This window comes from Euprymna scolopes, chromosome 45, assembly GCF_053919585.1.
Source record: "Euprymna scolopes isolate OS-2025 chromosome 45, ASM5391958v1, whole genome shotgun sequence".
Taxonomy (NCBI): domain Eukaryota; kingdom Metazoa; phylum Mollusca; class Cephalopoda; order Sepiida; family Sepiolidae; genus Euprymna; species Euprymna scolopes.
In genome coordinates, this window is record NC_136526.1 from 66980895 (window position 1) to 67008394 (window position 27500).

The 27500-nt window shown below is 20.1% G+C and overlaps 1 protein-coding gene across 2 annotated transcripts in view; it reads right to left on the bottom strand.

The window, feature by feature from the left end:
* The window catches only part of LOC145269869 (kinesin-like protein KIF12), a 244814-nt gene that overhangs the window by 30267 nt on the left and 187047 nt on the right, over positions 1-27500 (bottom strand). For both annotated transcript variants that reach the window (XM_080125611.1, XM_080125610.1), the window contains 2 exons: positions 1983-2087; positions 204-284 (listed from right to left, as the gene is read on the bottom strand). In XM_080125611.1, coding sequence (XP_079981737.1) covers positions 204-284; positions 1983-2087 — 186 coding nt within the window. The remainder of the gene's footprint in view (positions 1-203; positions 285-1982; positions 2088-27500) is intronic.

Below are 27500 nucleotides of genomic sequence, written 5' to 3' on the forward strand. Positions count from 1 at the left end.
ATTATGCGTAGGCGTTTTAAAGTGGTGATCGCAATAAAATGTTCCTGGCTGTCATTTGTTCCGGTAGTATGTAGCGGTCGTTACACACATTTGGTATCGGAACAAAAATAATGGATCATATTACATCGTAATTCTTTGCTGTTGTAACGTTGTAATATCAGATTTTTTTAAATTTATTTATTCTTACAAAACATTTATTTTACCTTTCGCCTTAAATATTGGTTTTCATTCCGTAAAATTTCCAATTCTTTCTTCATAGAGAAAATTATTTTTTCACGAGGATCCTGAGCAAAAAAAAAAAAAAAGAAAAAAATAAATAAATAGAAATAATAATGATGACGTAAGCAGGAAAAAAGAAGAAAAAGAAGAATAAAGAGTAGAAGAAAATAAAGAAAATGAAGAAAAAGGAAAAAAGAAGAAAAAGATGAAAAAAGATGAAAAAAGAATATGAAGAAAAAAGAAAATGAAGAAAAAGAAAAAAAGAAGAAAAAGATGAAAAAAGAAAAAAGAATATGAAGAAAAAAGAAAATGAAGAAAAAGAAAAAAGAAGAAAAAGATGAAAAAAGAATATGAAGAAAAAAGAAAATGAAGAAAAAGAAAAAAAGAAGAAAAAGATGAAAAAAGAATATGAAGTAAAAAGAAAATGAAGAAAAAGAAAAAAAGAAGAAAAAGATGAAAAAAGAAAAAAGAATATGAAGAAAAAAGAAAATGAAGAAAAAGAAAAAAGAAGAAAAAGATGAAAAAAGAATATGAAGAAAAAAGAAAATGAAGAAAAAGAAAAAAAGAAGAAAAAGATGAAAAAAGAATATGAAGTAAAAAGAAAATGAAGAAAAAGAAAAAAAGAAGAAAAAGATGAAAAAAGAAAAAAGAATATGAAGAAAAAAGAAAATGAAGAAAAAGAAAAAAGAAGAAAAAGATGAAAAAAGAATATGAAGAAAAAAGAAAATGAAGAAAAAGAAAAAAAGAAGAAAAAGATGAAAAAAGAATATGAAGAAAAAAGAAAATGAAGAAAAAAAAAAAGAAGAAAAAATACGAATGAGAAAAAGAAGAAAAATAAAAGGGAGGAGCAGAATATGCGAAAAATAAAAATAAAAAATAGAAATAATAATGATCATGTAAGAAGGAAGAGGGTTAGTAAAAAAACAAAAAGAAGAAGAAGAAGAAGAAGAAGAAAATGATGAAGAAGAAAAGAAGGAGAAAAAAGAAGAAAAAGAAAAATAATGATTATGTAAAGAAGGAGGAGCATTGGTAAAAACAACAGAGAAAAAAAGAAATAGAGGAAAAAGAACAAAAAAGAAAAAAAATGAAGAAAAAAAAGAAGGAAAAAAGTGGAAAAAAAGAAATAGAGGAAAAAGAACAAAAAAGAAAAAAAATGAAGAAAAAAAAAGAAGGAAAAAAGTGGAAAAAAAGAAATAGAGGAAAAAGAACAAAAAAGAAAAAAAATGAAGAAAAAAAAGAAGGAAAAAGTGGAAAAAAAGAAATAGAGGAAAAAGAACAAAAAAGAAAAAAAATGAAGAAAAAAAAGAAGGAAAAAAGTGGAAAAAAAGAAATAGAGGAAAAAGAACAAAAAAGAAAAAAAATGAAGAAAAAAAAGAAGGAAAAAAGTGGAAAAAAAGAAATAGAGGAAAAAGAACAAAAAAGAAAAAAAATGAAGAAAAAAAAGAAGGAAAAAAGTGGAAAAAAAGAAATAGAGGAAAAAGAACAAAAAAGAAAAAAAATGAAGAAAAAAAAGAAGGAAAAAAGTGGAAAAAAAGAAAAAGAAATATGGAAGACTGAAGATGACACACACAAAATGTACAAAATAATTTTACTTATGGAGATGAAAAAATAAATAACGTTGATACAGGTTTGTAGCATGTGGTCGCAAGATTTTGCAGTCAATTATAAAAGTCTTAAAAAAAAAACGATTACATGATTTACTTGTGTGGAAAGAGAACAAAAAAGGAAAAAGGAAAAAAGAAAAAGAACGTTGGTTTACTTACATAGATGACAACTGGGTTTGTATGAATTTGTTTGGCGCGGCTTGCATAGCGGAGAGTGTTTAGACTTTCCGATGCATTGTACGACGATGGCGTTACACAGGCCAGCTGCAAACATAAAATAATCATTCATGTATATATATATATATATATATATATATATATATATATATATATATATATATAGAGAGAGAGAGAGAGAGAGAGAGAAGTGAGACTACCAGCTGCTCATTCACACTTTTATGGTCCACACCAAACCTTAATTATTTCTTGAATTTTACCCTATTTTACTATTATTATAATCTGAGTTTTTCTATAATTTTTAATTGAAAAATTTAATTTCTTTAAATTAAAAAAAATTTTAGAATAAATTATCTAGAAGTGTAAACCATTTTTAGTTTCAGAACAGTTTCCAATGGTTCGTTGTTCTACACAAGTCCTGAGAGGTGACTGGTTTGCAGTAGACAGAACAGTTTCCAATGGTTCGTTGTTCTACACAAGTCCTGAGAGGTGACTGGTTTGCAGTAGACAGAACAGTTTCCAATGGTTCATTGTTCTACACAAGTCCTGAGAGGTGACTGGTTTGCAGTAGACAGAACAGTTTCCAATGGTTCGTTGTTCTACACAAGTCCTGAGAGGTGACTGGTTTGCAGTAGACAGAACAGTTTCCAATGGTTCGTTGTTCTACACAAGTCCTGAGAGGTGACTGGTTTGCAGTAGACAGAACAGTTTCCAATGGTTCGTTGTTCTACACAAGTCCTGAGAGGTGACTGGTTTGCAGTAGACAGAACAGTTTCCAATGGTTCGTTGTTCTACACAAGTCCTGAGAGGTGACTGGTTTGCAGTAGACAGAACAGTTTCCAATGGTTCGTTGTTCTACACAAGTCCTGAGAGGTGACTGGTTTGCAGATGACAGAACAGTTTCCGATGGTTCGTTGTTCTACACAAGTCCTGAGAGGTGACTGGTTTGCAGTAGACAGAACAGTTTTCAATGGTTCGTTGTTCTACACAAGTCCTGAGAGGTGACTGGTTTGCAGTAGACAGAACAGTTTCCAATGGTTCGTTGTTCTACACAAGTCCTGAGAGGTGACTGGTTTGCAGTAGACAGAACAGTTTCCAATGGTTCGTTGTTCTACACAAGTCCTGAGAGGTGACTGGTTTGCAGTAGACAGAACAGTTTCCAATGGTTCGTTGTTCTACACAAGTCCTGAGAAGTGACTGGTTTGCAGTAGACAGAACAGTTTCCAATGGTTCGTTGTTCTACACAAGTCCTGAGAGGTGACTGGTTTGCAGTAGACAGAACAGTTTCCAATGGTTCGTTGTTCTACACAAGTCCTGAGAGGTGACTGGTTTGCAGTAGACAGAACAGTTTCCAATGGTTCGTTGTTCTACACAAGTCCTGAGAGGTGACTGGTTTGCAGTAGTCAGAACAGTTTCCAATGGTTCGTTGTTCTACACAAGTCCTGAGAGGTGACTGGTTTGCAGTAGACAGAACAGTTTCCAATGGTTCGTTGTTCTACACAAGTCCTGAGAGGTGACTGGTTTGCAGTAGACAGAACAGTTTCCAATGGTTCGTTGTTCTACACAAGTCCTGAGAGGTGACTGGTTTGCAGTAGACAGAACAGTTTCCGATGGTTCGTTGTTCCACACAAGTCCTGAGAGGTGACTGGTTTGCAGTAGACAGAACAGTTTCCGATGGTTCGTTGTTCCACACAAGTCCTGAGCGGTGATTGGTTTTCAGTAGACAGAACAGTTTCCGATGGTTCGTTGTTCTACACAAGTCCTGAGAGGTGACTGGTTTGCAGTAGACAGAACAGTTTCCGATGGTTCGTTGTTCCACACAAGTCCTGAGAGGTGACTGGTTTGCAGTAGACAGAACAGTTTCCGATGGTTCGTTGTTCTACACAAGTCCTGAGAGGTGACTGGTTTGCAGTAGACAGAACAGTTTCCGATGGTTCGTTGTTCCACACAAGTCCTGAGAGGTGACTGGTTTGCAGTAGACAGAACAGTTTCCGATGGTTCGTTGTTCTACACAAGTCCTGAGAGGTGACTGGTTTGCAGTAGACAGAACAGTTTCCGATGGTTCGTTGTTCCACACAAGTCCTGAGAGGTGACTGGTTTGCAGTAGACAGAACAGTTTCCGATGGTTCGTTGTTCTACACAAGTCCTGAGCGGTGACTGGTTTGTAGTAGACAGAACAGTTTCCGATGGTTCGTTGTTCCACACAAGTCCTGAGAGGTGATTGATTGTTTTCTGTGATCATTTTTTCAGTTTCCTCGTAACTTCTGAGTGCTACCTTGAATTGGCTAAAAGTCATGGGTTTTTCTTTCTGAGTTATCACAGTGGTAAATGGCTTGAAATCACTCGGTAATCCCTTAAGGACCATGGAAATTAACAGACTGTCACTTATAACTTCACCAGACATTTTTAAAGAATTTGCAGTCGTTTCGGCTCTTATAATATAATCAGTAATAGTTTCGGCTTCCATTCGTTTTAGAGAGGTCAGTTCAGTATATAAAGAAATAATTTTGGGTTTTTCTTCCGATAAATAATGCTCTCTCAATATGTTCAATGCTTTGCAGCCATCGTCCAGGGCTTCTCTCATTACCAGTGATAGACTTCGGTCATCTAAACACTGTATTAATTGCACAAAGACAGTTGCGTTCTATTCAATGAAGTCGGGGTCGTTTCTGCTTTCAGGTTGTGTTTGAAGTAATTTGTGTAGCTTTTGGATTCGTAGATACCCTAGAAATTTAACTTGCCACAATTCGAATTTTGATTTGGATCCATCGAAATAAAGACACACGCTGGACTCATAACCTCTAGAAGTGTAAGCCATGTTTAGTTTCAAAACAGTTTCCGATGGTTCGTTGTTCCACACAAGTCCTGAGAGGTGACTGGTTTGCAGTAGACAGTTCCACAGAGCAAAAGATTCTTACTGTGTCGAGACGGAAAAAACATATGCGAAATTGCTACAGAAAAGATTTAATATTTATAGAGCAATTCTGGTTTCTGATTGGTTGGTAGCAGAACGTGAATTAATTTGATTCGTCAGTTCCGAGCTGCATCGTTTATAAATAGAATCGCCCGACTGTGTGGGATCATATCCTATTATAAGTCTTTTATGATGGGATGTGTCTCCTAGCGGCTTCGGCTGCAGGGAGACAGGGTAGTACAAGTCAAGGATTTGTCACTTGACACTCAGCCTAACAGGTGAGGGGCCCGGAACCAGCCTAGCACCTGTTGGACTGAGGTACACCGCCTGGGTAATACCTAGGAGGTCCACCCTCCCAGGCCTTGCCACCGGGCTTTCCGGTGGGGCAAGTTTATTGCTTGCTGCCCGAGGCGCCCCGACCGGGGAATGCCGACGGGGTTACTCAGTCAATTTTTAAAAAAATTGTAGCAGTGCCTCTCCTCTAGGGGAGCCTGCGGGGTTCCCACTTTCCAGGAAATATTGCCAATGTGGGCGGCAATTAAATAACTACCCCCATTATAAACCTTTTATGATGGGATGTTTATCGTTTAAAAATAGAATCGCTCGACTGTGTGAGATCATATCCTATTATACATATTATTGTTATACATATTATTATTATACATATTATTATTAGACATATTATTATTATACATATTATTATTATACATATTATTGTTATACATATTATTATTATACATATTATTATTATACATATCATTATTATACATATTATTATTATGCATATTATTATTATACATATTATTATTATACATATTATTATTATACATATTATTACTATACATATTATTATTATACATATTATTATTATATGTATTATTATTATACGTATTATTATTATACATATTATTATTATACAAATTATTATTATACATATTATTATTATACAAATTATTATTATACGTATTATTATTATACGTATTATTATTATACATATTATTATTATACATATTATTATTATACATATTATTATTATACGTATTATTATTATACATATTATTATTATAAGTAATATTATTATACGTATTATTATTATACATATTATTATTATACGTATCATTATTATACATATCATTATTATACATATTATTATTATACATATTATTATTATACATATTATTATTATACATATTATTATAATACATATTATTATTATACATATTATTATACATATTATTATTATACATATTATTATTATACATATTATTATTATACATATTATTATTATACGTAATATTATTATACGTATTATTATTATACGTATTATTATTATACATATTATTATTATACATATTATTATACATATTATTATTATACATATTATTACTATACATATTATTATTATACATATTATTATTATACATATTATTATTATACATATTATTATTATACATATCATTATTATACATATCATTATTATACATATTATTATTATGCATATTATTATTATACATATTATTATACATATTATTATTATACGTATTATTATTAAACATATTATTATTATACATATTATTATTATACATATTATTATTATACGTATTATTATTATACATATTATTATACATATTATTATTCTACATATTATTATTATACATATTATTATTATACATATTATTATTATACGTATTATTATTATACATATTATTATTATACGTAATATTATTATACGTATTATTATTATACGTATTATTATTATACATATTATTATTATTATACATATTATTATTATACATATTATTATTATACGTATTATTATTATACATATTATTATACGTAATATTATTATACGTATTATTATTATACGTATTATTATTATACACATTATTATTATACATATTATTATTATACATATTATTATTATACATATTATTATACGTAATATTATTATACGTATTATTATTATACATATTATTATTATACGTATTATTATTATACGTATTATTATTATACATATTATTATCACACATATTATTATTATACATATTATTATTATACATATTATTATTATACATATTATTATTATACATATTATTATTATACGTAATATTATTATACGTATTATTATTATACATATTATTATTATACGTATCATTATTATACATATTATTATACATATTATTATTATACATATTATTATTATACATATTATTATTATACATATTATTATACATATTATTATACATATTATTATACATATTATTATTATACATATTATTATTATACGTAATATAATTATACGTATTATTATTGTACATATTATTATTATACATATTATTATACATATTATTATTATACATATTATTATTATACATATTATTATTATACATATCATCATTATACATATTATTATTATGCATATTATTATTATACATATTATTATTATACATATTATTATTATACATATTATTATAATACATATTATTATTATACATATTATTATACATATTATTATTATACATATTATTATTATACATATTATTATTATACATATTATTATTATACATATTATTATTATACGTAATATTATTATACGTATTATTGGTATACGTATTATTATTATACATATTATTATTATACATATTATTATACATATTATTATTATACATATTATTACTATACATATTATTATTATACATATTATTATTATACATATTATTATTATACATATCATTATTATACATATCATTATTATACATATTATTATTATGCATATTATTATTATACATATTATTATACATATTATTATTATACGTATTATTATTATACATATTATTATTATACATATTATTATTATACATATTATTATTATACGTATTATTATTATACATATTATTATACATATTATTATTCTACATATTATTATTATACATATTATTATTATACATATTATTATTATACGTATTATTATTATACATATTATTATTATACGTAATATTATTATACGTATTATTATTATACGTATTATTATTATACATATTATTATTATTATACATATTATTATTATACATATTATTATTATACGTATTATTATTATACATATTATTATTATACGTAATATTATTATACGTATTATTATTATACGTATTATTATTATACACATTATTATTATACATATTATTATTATACATATTATTATTATACATATTATTATTATACGTAATATTATTATACGTATTATTATTATACATATTATTATTATACGTATTATTATTATACGTATTATTATTATACATATTATTATCATACATATTATTATTATACATATTATTATTATACATATTATTATTATACATATTATTATTATACATATTATTATTATACGTAATATTATTATACGTATTATTATTATACATATTATTATTATACGTATCATTATTATACATATTATTATACATATTATTATTATACATATTATTATTATACATATTATTATTATACATATTATTATTATACGTAATATAATTATACGTATTATTATTGTACATATTATTATTATACATATTATTATACATATTATTATTATACATATTATTATTATACATATTATTATTATACATATCATCATTATACATATTATTATTATGCATATTATTATTATACATATTATTATTATACATATTAATATTATACATATTATTACTATACATATTATTATTATATATATTATTATTATACATATTATTATTATACATATCATTATTATACATATTATTATTATACATATTATTATTATACATATTATTATTATACATATTATTATTATACATATCATTATTATACATATTATTATTATACATATTATTATTATACATATTAGTATTATACATATTATTATTATACATATTATTATTATACATATTATTATACATATTATTATTATACATATTATTATTATACGTATTATTATTATACGTAATATTATTATACGTATTATTATTATACATATTATTATACATATTATTATTATGCATATTATTATTATACGTAATATTATTATACGTATTATTATACATATTATTATTATACATATTATTATTATACATATTATTATTATACATATTATTATTATACATATTATTATTATACATATTATTATTATACATATTATTATTATGCATATTATTATTATACATATTATTATTATACATATTATTATACATATTATTATTATACGTAATATTATTATACGTATAATTATTATACATATTATTATTATACATATTATTACTATACATATTATTATTATACGTATTATTATTATACGTATTATCATTATACATATTATTGTTATACATATTATTATACATATTTTTATTATGCATATTATTATTATACGTATTATTATTATACATATTATTGTTATACATATTATTATACATATTTTTATTATACATATTATTATTATACGTATTATTATTATACATATTATTATTATACATATTTTTATTATACATATTTTTATTATACATATTATTATTATTATACGTATTATTATTATACATATTATTATTATACGTATTATTATTATACATATTATTATTATACATATTATTATTATACATATTATTATTATAAGTATTATTATTATACATATTATTATTATACATATTATTATTATACGTATTATTATTATACATATTATTATTATACATATTATTATTATACATAGTTTTATTATGCATATTATTATTATACGTATTATTATTATACATATTATTGTTATACATATTATTATTATACATATTAATATGATACGTATTATTATTATACGTATTATTATTATACATATTATTATTATACATATTTTTATTATACATATTATTATTATACGCATTATTATTATACATATTATTATTATACATATTATTATTATACATATTATTATTATACGTATTATGATTATACATATTATTATTATACATATTATTATTATACGTAATATTATTATACGTATTATTATTATACGTATTATTATTATACATATTATTATTATACATATTATTATTATACATATTATTATTATACATATTATTATTATACATATCATTATTATACATATTATTATTATGCATATTATTATTATGCATATTATTATTATACATATTATTATTATACATATTATTATTATACATATTATTACTCTACATATTATTATTATACATATTATTATACATATTATTATTATACATATCATTATTATACATATTATTATTATTATACATATTATTATTATACATATTATTATTATACATATTATTATTATACATATTATTATTATACATATCATTATTATACATATCATTATTATACATATTATTATTATACATATTATTATTATACATACTATTATTATATATATTATTATTAAACATATTATTGTTATACATATTATTATTATACGTATTATTATTATACATATTATTATTATACGTACTATTGTTATACGTATTATTATTATACATATTATTATTATACATATTATTATTATACGTATTATTATTATACATATCATTATTATACGTAATATTATTATACGTATTATAATCATACGTATTATTATTATACATATTATTATTATACATATTGTTATTATACATATTATTTTTATACATATGATTATTATACGTAATATTATTATACGTATTATTATTATACATATTATTATTATACATATTATTATTATACAGTTTATTATTATACATATTATTATTATACATATTATTATTATACATATTATTATTATACATATTATTATTATACATATCATTATTATACGTAATATTATTATACGTATTATTATATATATTATTATTATACATATTATTATTATACATATTATTATTATACATATTATTATTATACATAATATTATTATACGTATTATTATTATACATATTATTATTATACATATTATTATTATACATATTATTATTATACGTATTATTATTATACATATTATTATTATACGTAATATTATTATACGTATTATTATTATACGTATTATTATTATACATATTATTATTATACATATTATTATACATATTATTATTACACGTATTATTATTATACATATTATTATTATACATATTATTATTATACATATTATTATTATACATATTATTATTATACATATTATTATTATACATATTATTATTATACGTATTATTATTATACGTATTATTATTATACATATTATTATTATACGTACTATTATTATACATATTATTATTATACATATTATTATTATACGTATTATTATTATACATATTATTATTATACGTAATATTATTATACGTATTATTATTATACATATTTTTATTATAAATATTATTATTATACATATTATTATTATACATATTATTATTATACATATTATTATTATACATATTATTATTAGAAATATTATTATTATACGTAATATTATTATACATATTATTATTATACATATTATTATTATACATATTATTATTATACATATTATTATTATACATATTATTATTATGCATATTATTATTATACATATTATTATTATACATATTATTATTATACATATTATTAATATACGTAATATTATTATACATATTATTATTATACATATTATTATTATACGTATTATTATTATACATATTATTATTATACATATTATTTCTATACATATTATTATTATACGTATTATTATTATACATATTATTATTATATCTATTATACTCATACATATTTTTATTATGCATATTATTATTATACGTATTATTATTATACATATTATTATTATACGTAAAATTATTATACATATTATTATTATACCTATTATTATTATACATATTATTATTATACGTATTATTATTATACATAGTATTATTATTATTATACATATTATTATACATATTATTATTATACATATTTTTATTATACATATTATTATTATACGTATTATTATTATACATATTATTATTATACGTATTATTATTATACATATTATTATTATACGTATTATTATTATACATATTATTATTATTATACATATTATTATACATATTATTATTATACGTATTATTATTATACATATTATTATTATACATATTATTATTATACATATTATTATTATACGTATTATTATTATACATATTATTATTATACATATTATTATTATACATATTATTATTATGCATATTATTATTATACGTATTATTATTATACATATTATTGTTATACATATTATAATTATATATATTATTATTATACGTATTATTATTATACGTATTATTATTATACATATTATTATTATACATATTTTATTATACATATTATTATTATACGTATTATTATTATACGTATTATTATTATACATCTTATTATTATACATATTATTATACGTATTATTATTATACATATTATTGTTATATATATTATTATTATACATATTATTATTATACATATTATTATTATACATATTATTATTATACATATTTTTATCATGCATATTATTATTATGCATATTATTATTATACATATCATTATTATACATATTATTATTATACATATTATTATTATACATATTATTATTATACATATTATTATTATACATATTATTGTTATACATATTTTTATTATACATATTATTATTATAAATATTATTATTATACATATCAAGATTATACATATTATTATTATACATATTTTTATTATACATATTATTATTATACATATTATTATTATTATACATATCATTATTATACATATTTTTATCATGCATATTATTATTATACGTATTATTATTATACATATTTTTATTATGCATATTATTATTATACATATTATTATTATACATATTATTATTATACATATTATTATTATACATATCAAGATTATACATATTATTATTATACATATTTTTGCTATACATATTACTATTATACATATTATTATTATACATATTATTATTATACATATTATTATTATACATATTATTATTATACATATTATTACTATACATATTATTATTATACGTATTATTATTATACATATTATTATTATACATATTATTATTATACATATTTTTATTATGCATATTATTATTATACATATTATTATTATACATATCATTATTATACATATTATTATTATACATATTATTATTATAAATATTATTATTATACGTAATATTTTTATAAATATTATTATTATACATATTATTATTATACATATTATTATTATACATATTATTATTATACATATTATTATTATACATATTATTATTATACATATTATTATTATGCATATTATTATTATACGTATTATTATACATATTATTATTATACGTAATATTATTATACATATTATTATTATACATATTATTATTATACATATTATTATTATACATATTATTATTATACGTATTATTATTATACGTATTATTATTATACGTAATATTATTATACGTATTATTATTATACATATTATTGTAATACATATGATTATTATACATATTATTATTATATATATTATTATTATACATATCATTATTATACATATTATTATTATACGTAATATTATTATATATATTATTATTATACGTATTTTTATTATACATATTATTATTATACATATTATTATTATACATATTATTATTATGCATATTATTATACATAAAATTTTATTATACATATTATTATTATACATATTATTATTATACATATTATTATTATACATATTATTATTATACGTAATATTATTATACATATTATTATGATACATATTATTATTATACATATTATTATTATACATATTATTATTATACATATTATTATTATGCATATTATTATTATACATATTATTATTATACATATTATTATACATATTATTATTATACGTAATATTATTATACGTATAATTATTATACATATTATTATTATACATATTATTACTATACATATTATTATTATACGTATTATTATTATACGTATTATCATTATACATATTATTGTTATACATATTATTATACATATTTTTATTATGCATATTATTATTATACGTATTATTATTATACATATTATTGTTATACATATTATTATACATATTTTTATTATACATATTATTATTATACGTATTATTATTATACATATTATTATTATACATATTTTTATTATACATATTTTTATTATACATATTATTATTATTATACGTATTATTATTATACATATTATTATTATACGTATTATTATTATACATATTATTATTATACATATTATTATTATACATATTATTATTATAAGTATTATTATTATACATATTATTATTATACATATTATTATTATACGTATTATTATTATACATATTATTATTATACATATTATTATTATACATAGTTTTATTATGCATATTATTATTATACGTATTATTATTATACATATTATTGTTATACATATTATTATTATACATATTAATATGATACGTATTATTATTATACGTATTATTATTATACATATTATTATTATACATATTTTTATTATACATATTATTATTATACGCATTATTATTATACGTATTATTATTATACATATTATTATTATACATATTATTATTATACATATTATTATTATACGTATTATGATTATACATATTATTATTATACATATTATTATTATACGTAATATTATTATACGTATTATTATTATACGTATTATTATTATACATATTATTATTATACATATTATTATTATACATATTATTATTATACATATTATTATTATACATATCATTATTATACATATTATTATTATGCATATTATTATTATGCATATTATTATTATACATATTATTATTATACATATTATTATTATACATATTATTACTCTACATATTATTATTATACATATTATTATACATATTATTATTATACATATCATTATTATACATATTATTATTATTATACATATTATTATTATACATATTATTATTATACATATTATTATTATACATATTATTATTATACATATCATTATTATACATATCATTATTATACATATTATTATTATACATATTATTATTATACATACTATTATTATACATATTATTATTAAACATATTATTGTTATACATATTATTATTATACGTATTATTATTATACATATTATTATTATACGTACTATTGTTATACGTATTATTATTATACATATTATTATTATACATATTATTATTATACGTATTATTATTATACATATCATTATTATACGTAATATTATTATACGTATTATAATCATACGTATTATTATTATACATATTATTATTATACATATTGTTATTATACATATTATTTTTATACATATGATTATTATACGTAATATTATTATACGTATTATTATTATACATATTATTATTATACATATTATTATTATACAGTTTATTATTATACATATTATTATTATACATATTATTATTATACATATTATTATTATACATATTATTATTATACATATCATTATTATACGTAATATTATTATACGTATTATTATATATATTATTATTATACATATTATTATTATACATATTATTATTATACATATTATTATTATACATAATATTATTATACGTATTATTATTATACATATTATTATTATACATATTATTATTATACATATTATTATTATACGTATTATTATTATACATATTATTATTATACGTAATATTATTATACGTATTATTATTATACGTATTATTATTATACATATTATTATTATACATATTATTATACATATTATTATTACACGTATTATTATTATACATATTATTATTATACATATTATTATTATACATATTATTATTATACATATTATTATTATACATATTATTATTATACATATTATTATTATACGTATTATTATTATACGTATTATTATTATACATATTATTATTATACGTACTATTATTATACATATTATTATTATACATATTATTATTATACGTATTATTATTATACATATTATTATTATACGTAATATTATTATACGTATTATTATTATACATATTTTTATTATAAATATTATTATTATACATATTATTATTATACATATTATTATTATACATATTATTATTATACATATTATTATTAGAAATATTATTATTATACGTAATATTATTATACATATTATTATTATACATATTATTATTATACATATTATTATTATACATATTATTATTATACATATTATTATTATGCATATTATTATTATACATATTATTATTATACATATTATTATTATACATATTATTAATATACGTAATATTATTATACATATTATTATTATACATATTATTATTATACGTATTATTATTATACATATTATTATTATACATATTATTTCTATACATATTATTATTATACGTATTATTATTATACATATTATTATTATATCTATTATACTCATACATATTTTTATTATGCATATTATTATTATACGTATTATTATTATACATATTATTATTATACGTAAAATTATTATACATATTATTATTATACCTATTATTATTATACATATTATTATTATACGTATTATTATTATACATATTATTATTATTATTATACATATTATTATACATATTATTATTATACATATTTTTATTATACATATTATTATTATACGTATTATTATTATACATATTATTATTATACGTATTATTATTATACATATTATTATTATACGTATTATTATTATACATATTATTATTATTATACATATTATTATACATATTATTATTATACGTTTTATTATTATACATATTATTATTATACATATTATTATTATACATATTATTATTATACGTATTATTATTATACATATTATTATTATACATATTATTATTATACATATTATTATTATGCATATTATTATTATACGTATTATTATTATACATATTATTGTTATACATATTATAATTATATATATTATTATTATACGTATTATTATTATACGTATTATTATTATACATATTATTATTATACATATTTTATTATACATATTATTATTATACGTATTATTATTATACGTATTATTATTATACATCTTATTATTATACATATTATTATACGTATTATTATTATACATATTATTGTTATATATATTATTATTATACATATTATTATACATATTATTATTATACATATTATTATTATACATATTTTTATCATGCATATTATTATTATGCATATTATTATTATACATATCATTATTATACATATTATTATTATACATATTATTATTATACATATTATTATTATACATATTTTTATTATACATATTATTGTTATACATATTTTTATTATACATATTATTATTATAAATATTATTATTATACATATCAAGATTATACATATTATTATTATACATATTTTTATTATACATATTATTATTATACATATTATTATTATACATATCATTATTATACATATTTTTATCATGCATATTATTATTATACGTATTATTATTATACATATTTTTATTATGCATATTATTATTATACATATTATTATTATACATATTATTATTATACATATTATTATTATACATATCAAGATTATACATATTATTATTATACATATTTTTGCTATACATATTACTATTATACATATTATTATTATACATATTATTATTATACATATTATTATTATACATATTATTATTATACATATTATTACTATACATATTATTATTATACGTATTATTATTATACATATTATTATTATACATATTATTATTATACATATTTTTATTATGCATATTATTATTATACATATTATTATTATACATATCATTATTATACATATTATTATTATACATATTATTATTATAAATATTATTATTATACGTAATATTTTTATAAATATTATTATTATACATATTATTATTATACATATTATTATTATACATATTATTATTATACATATTATTATTATACATATTATTATTATACATATTATTATTATGCATATTATTATTATACGTATTATTATACATATTATTATTATACGTAATATTATTATACATATTATTATTATACATATTATTATTATACATATTATTATTATACATATTATTATTATACGTATTATTATTATACGTATTATTATTATACGTAATATTATTATACGTATTATTATTATACATATTATTGTAATACATATGATTATTATACATATTATTATTATATATATTATTATTATACATATCATTATTATACATATTATTATTATACGTAATATTATTATATATATTATTATTATACGTATTTTTATTATACATATTATTATTATACATATTATTATTATTCATATTATTATTATGCATATTATTATACATAAAATTTTATTATACATATTATTATTATACATATTATTATTATACATATTATTATTATACATATTATTATTATACGTAATATTATTATACATATTATTATGATACATATTATTATTATACATATTATTATTATACATAATATTATTATATATATTATTATTATACATATTATTATTATACATATTATTATTATATATATTATTATTATACGTAATATTATTATACGTATTATTATTGTACATATTATTATTATACATATTATTATTAGACATATTATTATTGTACATATTATTATTATACATATCATTATTATACATATTATTATTATACGTAATATTATTATACGTATTATTTTTATACATATTATTATTATACATATTATTATTATACATATTATTATACATATTATTATTATACATATTATTATACATATTATAATTATACATATTATTACTATACATATTATTATTATACATATTATTATTATACATATTATTATTATACGTATTATTATTATACATATTATTATTATACATATCATTATTATACATATCATTATTATACATATTATTATTATACATATTTTTATTATACATATTATTATTATACATATTATTATTATACGTATTATTATTATACATATTATTATTATATGTAATATTATTATACGTATTATTATCATACATATTATTATAATACATATTATTATTATACATATTATTATTATACATATTATTATTTTACATAATATTATTATACGTATTATTATTATACATATTATGATTATACGTAATATTATTATACGTATTATTATTATACGTATTATTATTATACATATTATTATTATACATATTATTATTATACATATTATTATACATATCACTATTATACATATTATTATTATACGTAATATTATTATACGTATTATTATTATACATATTTTTATTATACATATTATTATTATACATATTATTATTATACATATTATTATTATGCATATTATTATACATATTATTATTATACATATTATTATTATACATATTATTATTATACGTAATATTATTATACATATTATTATTATACATATTATTATTATACATATTATTACTATACATATTATTATTATACGTATTATTATTATACGTATTATTATAAATATTATTATTATACATATTATTTTTATACATATTATCATTATACATATTATTATTATACGTATTATTATTATACATATTATTATTATGCATATTATTATTATACATATTATTATTATACATATTATTATTATACATATTATTGTTATACACATTATTATTATACATATTATTATTATACATATTTTTATTATACATATTATTATTATACGTAATATTATTATACGTATTATTATTATACATATTATTATTATACGTATTATTATTATGCATATTATTATACGTATTATTATTATACATATTATTATTATACATATCATTATTATACATATTATTATACGTATTATTATACATATTATTATTATACATATTATTATTATACGTATTATTGTTATACATATTATTATTATACATAGTATTATTATGCATATTATTATACATATTATTATTATACATATTATTATTATACATATTATTATTATACATATTATTATTATACATATTATTTTTATACATATTATTATTATACGTAATATTATTATACATATTTTTATTATACATATTATTATTATACATATTATTCTACGTAATATTATTATACATATTATTATTATACATATTATTATTATACATATTATTATTATACATATTATTTTTATACATATTATTATTATACGTAATATTATTATACGTATTATTATTATACATATTATTATACATATTATTATTATACATATTATTATTATACATATTATTATTATACATATCATTATTATACATATTATTATTATACGTAATATTATTATACGTATTATTATTATACATATTATTATTATACATATTTTTATTATACATATTATTATACATATTTTTATTATGCATATTATTATTATACATATTATTATTATACATATTATTACTATACATATTATTATTATACATATTATTATGATACATATTATTATTATACATTTTATTATTATACGTATTATTATTATACATATTATTATTATACGTAATATTATTATACGTATTATTATACATATTATTATTATACATATTATTATTATACATATTATTATTATACATATTATTATTATACGTATTATTATTGTACATATTATTATTATACGTAATATTATTATACGTATTATTATTATACATATTATTATTATACATATTATTATTATACATATTATTATTATACATATTATTATTATGCATAATATTATTATACATATTATTATTATACATATTATTATTATACATATTATTATACATATTATTATTATACATATTATTTTTATACATATTATTACTATACATATTATTATTATACGTATTATTTTTATACGTATTATTATACATATTATTATTATACATATTATTTTTATACATATTATTATTATACATATTATTATTATACGTATTATTATTATTATTATTATACACATTATTATTATACATATTATTATTATACATCTTATTATTATACATATTATTATTATACATATTATTATGCATATTATTATTATACATATTATTATTATACATATTATTACTATACATATTATTATTATACGTATTATTTTTATACGTATTATTATACATATTATTATTATACATATTATTATTATACATATTATTATTATACATATTATTATTATACGTATTATTATTATTATTATTATACATATTATTATTATACATATTATTATTATACATATTATTATTATACATATTATTATTATACATATTATTATGCATATTATTATTATACATATTATTATTATACATATTATTATTATACATATTATTATTATACATATTATTATTATACATATTTTTATTATACGTATTATTATTATACGTAATATTATTATACATATTATTATTATACATATTATTATTATACGTATTATTATACATATTATTATACGTATTATTATTATACATATTATTATACATATCATTATTATACATATTATTATACGTATTATTATTATACATATTATTATTATACATATTATTATTATACGTATTATTGTTATATATATTATTATTATACATATTATTATCATACATATCATTATTATACATATTATTATTATACATATTATTATTATACGTATTATTATTATACATATCATTATTATACATATTATTATTATACATATTATTGTTATACATATTATTATTATACATATTATTATTATACATATTATTATTATACATATTTTTATTATACATATTATTATTATACGTATTATTATTATACATATCATTATTATACATAGTATTATTATACGTATTATTATTATTATACATATTATTATTAATATACATATTATTATTATACATAATATTATTATACATATTATTATTATATATATTATTATCATACATATTATTACTATACATATTATTATAATACATATTATTATTATACATATTATGATTATACATATTATTGTTATAAATGATATTATTATACATATTATTATCATACATATTATTGTTATAAGTAATATTATTATACATATTAGTATTATACATATTATTATTATGCATATTATTGTTATACATGTTATTATTATACGTATTATTATTATACATATTATTATTATACATATTATTATTATACATATTATTACTATACATATTATTATGCATATTATTATTATACATATTATTGTTATAAGTAATATTATTATACATAATGTTATTATACATATTATTGTTATAAGTCAAAAATATTGCAACAAATTACATTGTTGGTGATCTTTTTTTGACTAATACTACTTTGAAATCCTTTTTAAAAACGTTTTTGATTTGCATGAATATACATTTTATGCGCAAAGTGCGCTGATATACAATTCTTCCATGAGGATTTCCTTATTCAAGTACCCAGATTAGGATTATTTCTTTGGTGTCTTCTCAAACTCATTACAGACATTGAAAACTTTCTTCTGGATTATTATGCATGTGAGTGTACTGGATATTAACTTCCATTTCATTATCTTTCAAGAATTTCAATTTTAACTTTATTTTTCCTTTTCTCATTCTTCTCTTTTTTTTATATAGCATTTTCACCCCAAGCAAGGCACAGTGCCACTATAATGCAGCGGATACTATCTGGGACATAATTGCAGAGAGACTATGTAGGGAGTTGAGCAGCAAGATGTATGTTTACATTACACTTGAACTTCTGCATGTCAGTACAGTTAGGGAAGCAGGAACCTGGAAGGGAATTCCAAAGTCTAGTAGTTCTGGGGAAGAAACTATTAGAGTAGAAGGCTTTCTTATATCTAGGGATCTCTACTGTGAAGGGGTGGGATTTTGCTGCTTGTTGGGTTTGTTGAGGGTATTTATGTTGGGGGGGTACAAGGGCTTGTAGTTTGTTGGAGCATCTACCATTAAAATACTTGTAAAACAGGCAGAGGGATGCAACGTTTCATCAATGGGACAAAGGCTGAAGCCTAGTTGATAGTTCAGTACCTTTCAGGTTAGCAACTCTCTTTTGAACTGGGTGAGAGACTAGTAGCAGATGCATCAACCAAAATGTGGCAACAGTACTCCATACATGGGCGAATGGTGGCCTCATAGAGGTACAGGATACTGTCAGGCGTAAGTAATTTTCTAGCATGTTAGAGAGAGCCCACCTTCTTTGCAGCAGCCTTGGCAATGCTCTCAATGTATATATTCGTTCATGTTCCCTGTGAACGTTAGGCCGAGGAGTTTAAAAGAAGTACTTTCAGGCAATGTGTTCTTGGTCATTGCTATTGGTGGCAGAGAAGGTTTCTTGTAGTTATTGAAGGAAACAAGCTTAGTCTTGGCAGCATTGAATGTGACCATCCATTTTTGTCCCCATTCCATTACAGATTTCAGGCATAAGTAACTTTCTAGCACGATAGAGAGAGCCCACCTTCTTTGCAGCAGCCGCAGCAATGCCCTGGATGTATTTGTACAAATTCATGTTCCTTGTGAACGTTAAGCTGTGGAATTTAAAGGAACTACTTTCAGGTAATGTATCATAAATGTATCATAAGCCATAGCTATTAGTGGTTGAGAAGATTTCTTGTAATTATTAAAGGAAATGAACTTAGACTTAGCAGCATTGAATGTTATTATCCACTTTTGACCCCATTCCACTACAGACTGGAGGTCTTCCTCTTGTTTTTCCACCACTGCCTTGGATATGCGTTCATTTGTTTTCCCCTTATACCTGTTATAGAGCATGGTGTAGTCAGCAAATATACCCATCTTGGAGTCTATTTTATCAGGAAGGTCATTTATGAATATCAGGAATAATAAAGGTCCAAGGATCGCCCACTGAGGTATACCTGTATTTATATCATGTTGTTTGGGTGTACGACCATCAAAGACAACCTAGATTCTTCTCTTATTTAAGAAGGATTTAATTATGTTAAGTATTTGTCCAGTAATACTATAGGATCTGATGTTCCTGAAAAGACCATCATGCCATACCCTGTCAAAAGCCTTAGATATATCTAGGGCTACTACCCTCCCTTGCCTTATGCAGTGCATGATATATATGTTCAGAGATTGCCTAAATTCATATTATCGGACAGACAGAGGTTTAGCAGCTGTAAGGTGGTGGACTAGAGCCTGACTAATTATGGACTCAAATATTTTGGCGTTGAGAGGGAGGAAGCTAATGGGATGATAATTTAATGGATCAGTTCTTTTGCCAAAATTCTTGTAAACTAGTACCACAGAAGCAATTTTCCAGTATTCAAGAAAGCAAGATTTGTTAAGACATTTCTTGGAAAATTTGGAGCTTTTTTTAATAGTGCAGCCGGGATGAGATCAGATATGCATGCTTTTAAGCTGTCTAGGTTTTTTATGATATCAGTATATTAATTGAGCATTTTCTACCCTACTTTGGTTGGAATTTGGATGATAATCCCTCTTCATGCAGGATAATTCAAACAGCTTGCAATGTCAAGAGGTTCCTGGAAGAGCATATTCAGTGTTTGGATTGGCTTGCACAATCTCCAGACCTCAATCCTATCGAAAACGTACGGCATTACATCAAGCAACAGCTACGCAATAATAAAATTTATAATTTGGAAGAAGTTTGGACAAAAATTAAAGAAAAGAGGGATGCCCTTTCCCCCAGAGTATTGCTGCAGTTTAATTTAAGATTGGAAGCTGTCAAATTGCAGAAGGGCTATGCTACTAAATATTAACTAGTTCATTGTGTTCTTGTTGTATTTGTGTTGCATTAATGTCCTAAAGTTACATTTAAATAACAATTTTCCATTGTGCGGCCTTTCTTTTTGCCTCCTCAGTTTGAAGTTATTTTTTTTTAATTGACGTGAACACGAGAATATTTCAATTAAAAGTCAAATATGAACAGGTAAAATTATAGAAGAATAAAAGGCCAATCAAATGTTGTTTAATAGAGTACAGATCGTCTAGTGTGGTTTCTGTTTGCAAACGAAAATCAAGTCCAATGTAGAGTTTGAGGCAAACCAACTGACAAGCATGTTAGCCTCCTTGGTTACCGTGTAAGCAACCTCATGATTGTTTGATAGTGGGAGAATTGTTGATTGTCCATTATTTACTACACTGATTTTCCAGAAATCACAAGTTCCTAATTTCTGCGTTTCAATGCATTTCCTGGTGGTTTTGGTGCATTCTCTCTTAGCTGTTGCTATGTCTTTCTTACAATTACTTTTAGCTTCAATGTACTTTTGTCTGTTTGTACTGGGCTTTGTCGGATAAATCTGTGGTATGCATGCTGCCTTTGAGCAATGGCAGCTGCTCAAGTAGAAGTAAACCATTGGGGAGAGTAGGATTTGTTATAGAACTTCTGTGAAGGAACATGTGCTTCAATTGCTGCTTTGAACCATTCAGTCATCTCATTTGTGCACTGTTCCACAGGAAGAGAGAAGTTTATTAGTGTTTCGTAACACAAACATCTTAAGTTTCAGTGTCTTTTCCTTCAACGTTACATTAATCTCACCTTTGAATCTCATTCTTTCTCCAGAACAAGCAACTTTCTTAGTTCTCATCAACCTCGGTTTTCCAATTTTGCACTAAGTATGGTGGGTTATAATAAACAAATTTGAAATACTGTCAAGTTGAAGTCTAACATTCTTCTCTCTGATTCTTACTGTCACACACTAACCCTAACCCTAACCCTAACTTCTGTACATCTTTGCCCTTTGCTTGAGTCCTTGCTGTTTTTACGTAGCTACTGTCGGGCCTTTTTTTCGGTCTGCAATGTGAGGCTTTGTGTCTGTTGCGTCTGTACGGATCACATTTCCAAAACTGCCAATGAAGTTTTCCACATCCTTGAAAATGGGGAAAATTTAGCTTCTTTTGAGACTTTTCCAGAAAGTTATGTTCGGCTTTCGCTTGACTGTTGGAAGAGTAAGATTTTTTGTTACTTCGTACTTTTCTAATGTGCGCTACTCCTGCCTCTTCTAAATTTTTGGAATCTTGCTTCTCCGAGATAATCTTTTGGCATTCCTCTGCCAATTTGTCGAAGGATTATATTTGACTCCTTTCCAATCTGTTTCGTACCCAGAGTCTGAGTTCAACACTAAGCCTTGAACAAAAATCTGGACCTTGAAGTTGTTGGCTATCAGTGAGAATAGTCCAAAGTCATGACAGTGTCTATTTTGAAGCAAATGTGATGTAATCTTGGTCTTCTTTGAAGGTCAGGTTGATACATTTTCACCTTTTATGAAATAAGCTGGTTTTTGGACAGTATAATTCCATCGAAGATTTCACCGCCTCATCAAAAGAAAATTCACTCGACTGTTTCGGGATGATGTAATCCATGAACTTGTTATGTTCTGCAGCTCCAAATTTTTGTAATAAAAGACAAACCTTCATCTGCTTGCTCAATGTCTTGCAATCTATCCTGAATATGTCACTAAATCTTTAAAAATAGGCTTCAAATGTCAAATCCTCTTCAGGAACATAGTGAAATGTTTTTAATCCTGATCAGGTCACGGTTTGGGAAGAAATATCCTTGTTTAACTCATTACTGTCTTCATTTGATATTACTTGCGTTAGTAGTTCTAATTTTTTCTCTGCTGCATCTGCATTTCCGGTAATTTTTGGTTGAATTCCTCTCTTTCCTCTTCTCTTTCTCTCTTTTCTTTTTTTTTCTTTGTTTTCTCTCCATTTCTCGCTGTCTATTTAATTCCTTCTGCATCTTTAATTACTCTACTTTTCAGCTGCAGCTTTCATCATTTTCTTCCTGTCTTTCCATATTTTGTCTCTGCAACTCTAACATCTCAGCTTGCTGTAGACACATCATTTCAAAAAGTTGCTGTAGACGCATCATTTCGAAAAGTTGCTGTAGACGCATCATTTCAAAAAGTTGCTGTAGACGCATCATTTCGAAAAGTTGCTGTAGACGCATCATTTCAAAAAGTTGCTGTAGACGCATCATTTCAAAAAGTTGCTGTAGACGCATCATTTCAAAAAGTTGCTGTAGACGCACCATTTCAAAAAGTTGCTGTAGACGCATCATTTCAAAAAGTTGCTGTAGACGCATCATTTCGAAAAGTTGCTGTAGACACATCATTTCAAAAAGTTGCTGTAGACACATCATTTCAAAAAGTTGCTGTAGACGCATCATTTCAAAAAGTTGTTGTAGACGCATCATTTCAAAAAGTTGCTGTAGACACATCATTTCAAAAAGTTGCTGTAGATGCATCATTTCGAAAAGTTGCTGTAGACGCATCATTTCAAAAAGTTGCTGTAGACACATCATTTCAAAAAGTTGCTGTAGACGCATCATTTCAAAAAGTTGCTGTAGACACATCATTTCAAAAAGTATCTGTAGACACATCATTTCAAAAAGTTGCTGTAGACGCATCATTTCAAAAAGTTGCCTCGAAAGCTCTTCCGTTTTGAAAAATAAATAGAATCACAAAACAAATCCGGTTCTAAAAAATGAAGTTAAAAAATGTCTGTACTTTTTAAATACTTTTTTAATAAACAGAAAAACAGCGATCTCACGGAAAAGATA